Source organism: Zea mays, chromosome 1 (assembly GCF_902167145.1).
Source record: "Zea mays cultivar B73 chromosome 1, Zm-B73-REFERENCE-NAM-5.0, whole genome shotgun sequence".
In the NCBI taxonomy this organism is placed as follows: domain Eukaryota; kingdom Viridiplantae; phylum Streptophyta; class Magnoliopsida; order Poales; family Poaceae; genus Zea; species Zea mays.
Genome location: NC_050096.1, coordinates 3760261 through 3770082, shown reverse-complemented (window position 1 = coordinate 3770082; position 9822 = coordinate 3760261). Strand labels below are relative to the sequence as shown.

The 9822-nt window shown below is 46.9% G+C and overlaps 2 protein-coding genes across 4 annotated transcripts; one reads left to right on the top strand and one right to left on the bottom strand.

Annotated features, from left to right (window-relative positions):
- Window positions 1-852: 852 nt before the first annotated feature.
- Window positions 853-3763, top strand: LOC100284607 (uncharacterized). 2 transcript variants are annotated; one of them, XR_565705.4, is made up of 10 exons: window positions 853-1105; window positions 1199-1321; window positions 1470-1544; window positions 1668-1733; window positions 2159-2254; window positions 2388-2504; window positions 2604-2696; window positions 2823-2919; window positions 3010-3096; window positions 3206-3763. XR_565705.4 is itself a non-coding variant. In NM_001157502.2 (10 exons), the coding sequence occupies exons 1-10, from the start codon at window positions 950-952 to the stop codon at window positions 3236-3238; spliced, it is 948 nt and encodes a 315-aa protein (NP_001150974.1). In that variant the 5' UTR covers window positions 872-949; the 3' UTR covers window positions 3239-3742. The 2 variants fall into 2 exon arrangements, 1 of the variants encoding a protein (NP_001150974.1); NM_001157502.2 differs by having other exon boundaries at window positions 872-1105; window positions 2818-2919; window positions 3206-3742.
- Window positions 3764-3937: 174 nt separating this feature from the next.
- On the bottom strand, window positions 3938-7183 carry LOC100274439 (uncharacterized). 2 transcript variants are annotated; one of them, XM_008670389.3, is made up of 5 exons: window positions 6644-7183; window positions 6101-6535; window positions 5775-5953; window positions 4883-5001; window positions 3938-4408 (listed from the first exon to the last, which is right to left on the bottom strand). In XM_008670389.3, exons 1-5 carry the CDS (start codon window positions 6789-6791, stop codon window positions 4135-4137), a joined length of 1155 nt encoding a protein of 384 aa, XP_008668611.1. In that variant the 5' UTR covers window positions 6792-7183; the 3' UTR covers window positions 3938-4134. The 2 variants fall into 2 exon arrangements, with proteins under 2 accessions (XP_008668611.1, NP_001142270.1); NM_001148798.1 differs by having other exon boundaries at window positions 4045-5001; window positions 6644-6908.
- Window positions 7184-9822: the final 2639 nt, after the last annotated feature.

Genomic DNA, 9822 nt, shown 5'->3' with positions numbered 1-9822 from the left:
GGAATTGTGTCTCCGAATTTTTCGGAATTGTGTCTCGGAATTTTCCAACATGTGATTTTTTGCATCGCCTGTACGTTTCTAGATAAGGATTACTTATTTTTGTATTTTTGGACGCCTTAAGATTTTTTTGGGATAGATGGTGTTGGAAGACAGTTGAGATTAATGATTTGGTCTTTTCCACATACTAGGTTTTAAGGTTTTCGTGTGAGGTTGTGAAAAACTCTTTATGTGAGGAAAAAATATTTCATAAGTAAGCATGTCATGTCAGCCAGATCGAGTGGATATTGTGAATTGTGAACTTTGAGTCTATAAACTTGTGATCTTTATGAACTTGTTATACTGTGAACTTGTTATATTGTGAACTTATGATCTTTGTAAACTTTTTATATTATAAATTTGTGATCCTTGTGAAGTTGTTATATTGTGAACTTGTTATATCATGAATTGTGAACTTGTGGTCTTTGTGATCTTTTGTCAACTTTGTTGTATTATGAAGTTTGATATGTTTACCGATCGTATTTTAGATTTCGACCGTTACCGGTGTATTTTCCGCACCAAACTTTGGTTTCCGATGTTTCTGAAATACCGATATCGTTTTCGTTTCTAGAGTTACCGTTTTCGATTTTGTTTCCGATAAAAAAAATATGAAAACGGTAATGGTTTTAGTGTTTACCGACCGTTTCCGACCGTTTTCATCCCTACGTGGGATGCCATGCATGCTAGCAAGCGGCGGCCTTTTCTCTCTCCTTTCCTACGTGGATGGAGTCTTGTAGAGAGCAGTTAACAGCTAGCTACCGTGGTTGCCGGGTGCCCTACGTTAAAGCCAAATGGCTTGAGGCCACTCGCTTGCAGACAAGATAAGATAAGCCCAGGACAAGCTATCACCAAACGGGAGGGCGAGGGGCAACAGGACACACACACTGACCTAGCACCAGCTCGATCTCACAGGATGGTTACGCTATGCCATCCGATTCGGATCCGAGCAAGCGGGAGCACCGCGAGCTGGCGGAGGAGAAATGCGGCGGCGGCGGCGAAGGTCCTCTGCTCCGTGCAGCAAATGCCGCCGCCGCCGCCGGCGGCCACGGCTGCCCAGAGCACGATCAAGGTACTCCACCTCCACTCCACCGCCGTGCATGCTCCGTGTTCTTGCTGGAGGATCCAGCCAGCCAGCTGCCTATCATATATATGTGCCCACCAGGTCGTTATCGTTGGGGCAACGAAAGAGATCGGGAGGACGGCCGTCGTTGCGGTGAGCAAGGCCAGGGGAATGGAGCTCGCGGGCGCGATCGACTCGCAGTGCATTGGCGAGGACGCGGGACAGGTTCTTCTTCTCTCACTCACATGATCCCATGTACTCCTTCACATGCACTGCATGGGTGGCATTGCATTGCCGGATTGCCCCTTTGTTTATATCTATCTCATACGAGCTGTATGCGAATGCTGGGCACTGCACGGGCGTCGTGGTCCAGATAAGTGGCATGGACGAGCCGCTGGAGATCCCTGTGCTGAACGACCTCACCATGGTTCTGGGCTCCATAGCGCAGGTACAGACCCCGCTCAGCTCGCTGGGGGCCGGGCGACCGTGATAAATCCCCGGCGGGCTTCGGGCTTCAGGACTTGCATCTTTGGGCTAACTGCACACTGCCTGTCCTTCCATTCCATTCCAGTCGAGAGCAACCGGCGTGGTGGTCGACTTCAGCGAGCCTTCAGCTGTTTACGACAATGTCAAGCAGGTACGCACGGCACGTCCACTGCCCACCTACGACATGGAAAAGGACATGCGAGCTGCATGCAATCAATGAACGGCGAGGTGCTTAAGCCCAAAGCTAAACCTAAACAAAACACTGTTGTTTTCTTCAACCCTGTATGGTTTGGTTTGGTTTCACACGCTGCGTTGGAGAATCCCAGCGAGGGGTTTAGGAGCAAACTAGATCAGGGTGTCGTCAGCTGATGCAGATCAGCGATGATCCTGACAAGGACAGAGACAAGCATGAATTAATGGCGTTGATGACTAAATTAACCAGCTAACGTAACTTTTCAGGACAAGATCAACAACCTACTCATGTCCAGACTCTATCCGCAACTGCTTCAGATTATTATTATTTTTTCTTCTCATGTTCGGAATTCTTTGAAATGGTTTATTACGTACCATGAGCAGGCAGCGGCGTTTGGTCTGAGCAGCGTCGTCTACGTTCCGAAAATCGAGCTAGAGACAGTGACTGAACTGTCAGCGTTCTGCGAGAAGGCAAGCGTGGTAATAAGCTGCAACTGCTCACCGTCGTTAGGGCTGCTTCTGAAACTTACCACACCGCCATCACCATTTTGAGCTTGGCAGCCAGACTAATAATAATATGAACTTGCGCTGTGGTTTCCTGGTCATTAATTAGGGCTGCTTGGTTGCGCCAACGCTGTCGATTGGGTCCGTGCTCCTTCAGCAAGCGGCTATACAGGCCTCGTTCCACTACAGCAACGTTGAGATTGTGGAATCGAGACCAAACCCATCGGTACGACCGTACAAAGAGAGATGAACTGTTGTCAACCTATAGCTATGATATCAGGAACCTGCAGACTGATACAGCACTAATTAATTTTGACATTGACAGGATCTTCCATCGCAAGATGCAATCCAGATTGCAAACAACATATCAGACCTTGGTCAGATATACAACAGGGAAGATATGGATTCCAGCAGTCCAGTAAGTGTCGACAGTTGCAATTATACTACGTTGCGTGCATTTCTTTCTCTCTCTTTTTTTTTTGGTCACATGTACAAGTACAAAGAAAGAGTGAACTGACTGACAAGTGTTTTGGAAAAAGGCCAGAGGCCAGCTGCTCGGGGAAGACGGAGTGCGCGTGCACAGCATGGTTCTCCCTGGTCTCGTCTCCAGCACGTCGATCAACTTCTCTGGCCCAGGAGAGGTACTGGTAACCTCACACTGACATGATATGCTTGACTGAAACAGCACGCTGAATTTGACTGCTGCATCACACTCCGACAACACTTTTCAGATGTACACCTTACGGCATGACGTTGCGAATGTTCAGTGCCTGATGCCAGGACTGATCCTGGCGATACGGAAGGTGGTGCGGTTCAAGGTAACCTGGAACTACTCATGCATGGGTTCTCTTCTGTGTCACAGGGTCGCTTCGCTTCACTCTCTCTGGTCTGGTTTGCTGCTAACTAGGATTTTGTTTATTTTTGCAGAACTTGATTTATGGGCTAGAGAAGTTCTTGTAGTGAACAACAAACAACCAATGCAAAACATCGACAGGCAACAGGCAAGGCAGATATCATCTGACGTCGCAACAACCAAAACGACAGAGATTTGGAAAATAAAGGCTGCACAGAAGACGTCTGGGGTTTTGTGTGCACCAGGCTGCGCAGAGAACGTCTGTCATTTTGTGTGCACCACTACGGCACTACCTGCTGAGCGCGATTTTTATAAAAAAGGCATGGGAGGGAGATCATACACAGGAAAAGTCACGAAGGAAAAAGGGGTCACATGGACATACAGGTATTGGTAGCATAACCAAAACAATGGATCTGATTCTGCGATTCGGTTCCATCGGCATATGCTTGTTCAGAAGAAAGTTGCATCGGGACTTGAAGAAAAGGAGGGTCTAGTTTGCGTTTTGTAACCGAGACTGCGTAATTCGGCATGCGTATGGCAATCCAAATTGCGCCAGACTAATCCAGATTCAATTTTATAAAATGGATAAAACATAAAAAAGACATATAACATTCCTCTCCCCCCGTTTCTTATTAGCGTTCTATAATTTTTTATACCGCTGCAAAAGCGGGCATGTTTGCTAGGCAAACCTGAATTGCGAAACCTGGTTTCGACAGCACGAGAGCGTCCTTCATGTTGAAATTGTTCGCTACCCATTTAAAAACCACCAGATGGTAATTATTAATCATGATACAGAATATGGTCTATTTGCAAGATAAAGGGGGCTGCCTCCAAATTATCAATGCACTATTTGCAAACTCTTTTGTCTCTGCCATGATCGAGTTCAAGCATAGCTGAAAAACCAGAAGGCATAAACAGCGACACATATCTTTTCTCGCTATATTTATCAGAGCAAGCTCTGTTCAATTAGGATACACAAGATCGGATTCAGGGAAAACAAAGCCTACATCTGCAAGTCAGCTTCGTCTTCATCCATAAACTGCAACTGCACGGGTCCAAGCAGCATGTACACCATAGCCAGTTGCCTCATCTGCCTGTACCTGGAAACAAGCGAGCGCCAGTCCGGTGAGTCCTTGGCGTCAATGCTGATTAGGTCTTCTGGGCGCAAGTTACCGGCACCCGGCAGATACTTGAGGTTCGAGTAACCAGCAGGATCGGAGAGGTCTATCATTAAATCTGGTGAGAGCGAGCGCCCCGTCACTTGGACATGGCAGACACTGTCAGCGTGCAAAAAGAAAACAAAGCTGTTAACGTCGCAGAGATGACGCATATCCAAGGGAATGCTTCAGACGTGCTAAAGAAAGCTAACTCTACTTTATAAGTGGACAAAGAAATTTCACCATCCAAGATGGCATGTGTCTGCACAGACAAGCAATACATAAACCATGCTTGGACACAAGGATCAAGACAAAATTACAGGAAAGGTAATTAGGATCACATAGAGAATGATCTTCTGTAGACAAACTACTTTTAGGCTGCAGCGAAAATAAGTAGCACACACTCCTTTAGTTCTATCCCAGCGCGAAACTGTACATTATACGCAAGTTCAAAATTCATATAACAAATTAACGGCCATGCATGTTTCCTTCTTGTAACTGGATTGAGACAATGTTAACGAGCGCGCGTGAAGGGAACCATGAAGGAAAAAACAGGTGACCAACCAACACCAACATCAGAAGTTGAGAACTCACCATATGTAATACTTATCATCTGTAAATTGTTTCTGTATCCTCCCCAGTAGTTCAATCTTCACTATACCACCAATGCAAAGAGCCGGGCGTGGAAGCTTGAAGGTTTGCAACACATTTTCCTATCACACCAAAATAAGATGGCAGTCAGTAAAGTTGCTAAATCATCCATTCAGTAAAACAAACCGGAGGAGAGCCGCCAGTTAAATATTAGTAAAAAGAAAGGAAGTCCTGGGACACTGTACAAGAAAGGCTGGAGTCTAGCAACAATACAGCCACACACAAAGGAGCAACAAGATACAGGAGAGAAGCTAGTGAATCTGAAATCCACAGGCACCTAATGAAGTGTTTTGCTCCTGCCGCGATCCACATCTTTAATTTTCTGCAGTACTCGGAAACACGATTGATTTCACTGCACAGGCACCTAGTGATTTCACTGCAGCACTGTTTCAAATGTTGGCGAGTGGCGATAGAGTAGGCAAATTCTATGGTCTGGCCACCCTCGAGCTTCCAGTCTATCAGTAGTGCACATTTGATTCTGAATCGCGACCCAACCGTAAATTTTCAGTTGTAACCGAGGGGAAAGGGATACAATGCTTGGATATTCGGTACCAAGCCCCTTTTGTTAAGACTATTCGACCAGTGAGATACTCATACTACTGTACCCCCAAAAAATGATAGACAAGCCACAACAACTTGTGCACTGAATTGTCATTGATACTAAATAAATTAAAACCTAAGCTGTTCCATCTTTGAAAGTGAATACAATAATGACCGGTAGGTTCGGATTTATATTCAAAACTGTAGCAAAACCACATAGCAATATCCTATCTTAAAAGAAGATTCTGGTGGATAGAACAGTCAACAAGAGAGGAGAAGGAAGCGTTCAACTCACCTGAAGCATAGGAAACTCTGGCGACGTGTATGTCCACATGTAGTTCTCATCAGCGATCGCAGTCAGGTTCTCATCCTCATCCGAAACAAAAGTCTCTCTTCCAGGGTCAAGCTTGGAATGACCCAGCCGGATTCTCACCGCCTTCGAAGAGTAAATCGGATGGCCATGCTGAAAAGTAGCTGGCATGGAAAAACAAAACAAAACCAAACAAAAAAGGCAATGTAATTCACAGGATCAGTCAGCCTCCCTGAAATTGAAAACCTAATTGTAGGGCATTCGAAACATCCTGACAGACTCAATCAGCTGCATGCCGTCCTAGCACGCACCTTCGAACGGGCGTATCCTGATCTCCTCGATGACGCAGAGATCAGAGGCGAGCGTGTAGGTCAAGCTCTCGGGGACATCGGGGTCGTCCTCGCCGCCGCTGGACCAGTAGGAGGGGCGGAAGTTAACCATGTCGTGCGGCACGAGCGTGTTCTCGATGGTCTCGTCGGGGAAGTTGTCGGTGCTGGAGGCGCCGACGCAGCGCATGACGAGGTCCGTGGCGGGCTTGCCGGAGACGAGCGCGCCGGCGAGGTAGGAGTAGGCCGCGTGCTCCCCATCGCGGGCCCTGCACTCGGCGACCTGGCTGGACTCGCACGCGGCGTGCGCCGCCGGCGGCGGCGGCGGCGGCAATCGGGCCACCACGACCGCGCGGGTGAAGCTGGCGGCCTCCGGACATATCTGCCTGCACAGGTGCTTGCTGAATTTGTTCACGGCGACTGCACGGGAGGCGGGGAGAGGGGGGAGCAAAACAGCGGAGGCGTCGAGCTCAGCGACCGGCCCAAGGACAGGGACGATAACGGGGAACTGGGGAGCAGGAAGCGTACCGAATCGGCGCCAGGAGCGGGAGACGGCGGCGACGCGGGCGAGGTCCGCGGGGTCGTCGAGGAGCTGGAAGATGGTGGTGGAGATGTCCGGGCCGAGCCAGTCGAGGAAGTCCCACCCGACGCTGTCCTCCGTCTCCATCGGGCGCATCGACCGGATTGGAAGCCGATGCCACAGGACAGGGGGGGAGCAGGTTGCTGCGCGCGGGCGCCCGCCGCTGGGAGAGGGCCTCCTGGCCGGTTCAGATCCGCGTGCCGTGCCCGTGCGGGAGGCGGGACCGCGGGAGGGGAGGTTAGGGCGGTGGAGGAAGGAAGCAAGGAAAGGGAAGCGAGCGAGCGACGGACGGGACCGGGAACTGAAGCGGGGGAACCGAGCCGAGTTCCGGGGCGCCGTTCCTTTGCGAGGCCACTTTTGCCTGCCTGCCTGCCTGCCTGCGCCCGGCCGGGCGGGCGGTCTCGCGAGTGTGTTTTCTTTTCTGGAGCTTTCCGGCGAACGGACGCGGGTGGGTGAGTGAGTGCCTGCCGAGGTCCTCGCGGCCCCGCGCGGCTTTCGTGCCTGCCAGACACGGGTGGCAAAACCTGTGGCCGGGACCGGTTTCCGTGGATGCGGCCGCCAAATCGAAACGAACCCGCCGGTCGCGTCGCGTCCCAGAAATCGTGGGTGTGGTCACAGTGTCACACGTCTCGCGTGCAGGCGTGCTGTTCGAGCCCTGGCGTGAGTGACGGTCGGGGGGTCCGGACCGCCGACCTTTGCGTCGGTGGCGGCGAGCACCGACGGCGAGGGGTTGGCATGCGGGACGGGAGCAGTACCGCCAACGCACAGCACAGTCAGACTGTCTTCAGCGTCTCACCCTCCCCTAGAACTATAGCACCTGTAGAGGTTACAGTGCTCCGCTAAATCCTGCAGCGGTGTACCCTATACTTGTTATAGTGCTAGCGGAGGGAGCTCTGTACCTCCAAATCAAGGGTCGCACCAAAGGATCCTCTCTTCTCGATTTTTGCGTACACCAGTATTTGTCAGTTCAAGAAAAAATAATAGTGGATGATAAATATGTATGGAAATTGATATTTTATAGTTGTAGTGGGGTATAGGGGAAGGATTTAGGGGGAACCATTGTACAGGGTGGAGATATAGGGGGAAGAGAACGCTGACGTGGCACGTGAGTGAGATATAGGGGGAGAAATTTAGGGATAACCGCTGAAGACAGTCTCAAAGAGTCCAGTCCAGGCACTTTTCTTGTGAATTGGGCAGAGCTCGAGGCTTGATTTTCCGTTTTGGGCCTTGGCAGATGCTCCGCCAAACAGTTCTCTTTATCAATTTTGTTCGTGAGATATAAACTTTCGCATAAAGTATCCTTGCATGAAAAATCTACGAGCATCAATCGATAATCTTTGATGAGAAGACTTTGGTCAAAAAGCCGCCAACACACTATTTAACAACTCCACTTGAAAAAGAGTGTGTTTCACATGTATTAGATTGGCCACGAAGGCCAGCCTAGATGGCACTAATCTCTTCTTAGTTCCCACACAATATTCTTAGTCCGGTTATGGAGAGTTTGTCGACCGATGCGCAGCAGAAATTTGAAGATCTCATGAACCATGCTAGTGGAGCGGTAAAGGAGAGATTTCTATCACACTTCATGGTAGATCAGCACCAGAAAATCACCAAACAACGAGAGATCAACCTTGAGTCCCTCTTGCATTTGACTCCACCCACCACTGTAAGTAAACCCGATTAGGGGTGAAAACGGGCGGATACGGACGAATTGTAGCTCATCCTGTATACTACCTTAATGTATTTAAAACGGATTCGGGATCGGATACGGATAGTTAGAAACGGGACGGATACGGATACAGAGACCATATATTTATCCGGGCGGATAAGTGACGGATACGGATATTATTTGGTCGGATATCGGATACTTGTCGGATAATGCATTAATTGTAAATAAATTATCAAGACTAATAAACATTTTATAAGAAGATGATCTCAAGTTCCCACATAAAAATGGTAAATTGAAGTATTGATTATGTTGAAACTTGGATAATTAGAGTGATTTCACATGTAACTCACGCAATAAGTGGAAATAAAATAGAAGAAACGTCTACATAAAATCATCAAAATATAATTAAAGTCATAAATACACTAGTTTCGACCCAAAATTGCAAAAATGATAAGCGAATTATTGATTATGTTGAAACTTCGATACATGAAGTGATTTCACGTGTAACTCACGCAATAAGTAGGAGTGGAATGGAAGAAACACTAGCATCTTGTGGATTTTATAGTCCAAATGTTTTTTAGAACTATATGTGGATATATGTTGTATCTCCGTAAAAATTATGAATTGTTTGGGCTATTTGTGTATTATTATTATTTTCTATAGAAAATCATCAAAATGCACTTAAATTCATAAAATATTATAGTTTCACTCAAAAAATGCAAATAAGTTAAAAACTAATAAATATTCTATACGAAGATAGCTCAAGTCATGATAAAGTAAAGTACTGATTATGTTGAGACTTTGGATACTTAGAGTGATATCACATGTAACAAATAAGTTAAAGAGAATTGGAAGAAACACGTGATTCTTATAGATCTTATGATCCAAACATTTTTTTATGGTTATATATGAACATATGTTGTGTCTTCGTAAAATTTCAAAAAATGAGGCTATTTGGTGTATTATAAATTTCTTGTTGTAGGAAATCATCAAAATACAATTAAATCCATAAAAATATTGTAGTGTTGATCGAAATTGCAAAAAAGTTACCAATACTAATAAATAGTCTATAAAAAAAGATAACCTTAAGTTATCAGTTCTCACATGGAGATAAACTTGAGTCCCACATGAAAATGATAAAGCCAATTAATTTGATATAAATTTGGACACTATTTCAACGATTTGACCTAAAGATATGTTTCAACAAAAATATGATGTACTACAAAGTTATAGATCTTTTCGAGCTTTATAATTTTCATATAAACTTTATTTTCCTCTGATTTCATATGTAAAAGTTATGATTTTTGTCGGGGACCATAATTAGGGGTACCCTCAAGACGCCTAATTCTCAGCTGGTAACCCCCATCAGCATAAAGCTACAGAGGCCTGATGGGTGCGATTAAGTCAGGGATCAGTCCATACGAGTGACTCGATCACGCCTCGCCCGAGCCTAGCCTC

Excerpts from the sequence above, each read along its gene's own strand:
- LOC100284607 (NM_001157502.2), top strand. The coding sequence starts at position 950 with ATGGTTACGCTATGCCATCCGATTCGGATCCGAGCAAGCGGGAGCACC. Across the intron at positions 1,106-1,198 it reads CTGCCCAGAGCACGATCAAG|GTCGTTATCGTTGGGGCAAC; the intron begins GTACTCCACCTC and ends TGTGCCCACCAG. Across the intron at positions 2,255-2,387 it reads TCTGCGAGAAGGCAAGCGTG|GGCTGCTTGGTTGCGCCAAC; the intron begins GTAATAAGCTGC and ends GTCATTAATTAG.
- LOC100274439 (XM_008670389.3), bottom strand. The coding sequence starts at position 6,791 with ATGCGCCCGATGGAGACGGAGGACAGCGTCGGGTGGGACTTCCTCGAC. Across the intron at positions 5,954-6,100 it reads CAGGATACGCCCGTTCGAAG|CTACTTTTCAGCATGGCCAT; the intron begins GTGCGTGCTAGG and ends TTTCCATGCCAG. Across the intron at positions 5,002-5,774 it reads CAGAGTTTCCTATGCTTCAG|GAAAATGTGTTGCAAACCTT; the intron begins GTGAGTTGAACG and ends TTGGTGTGATAG.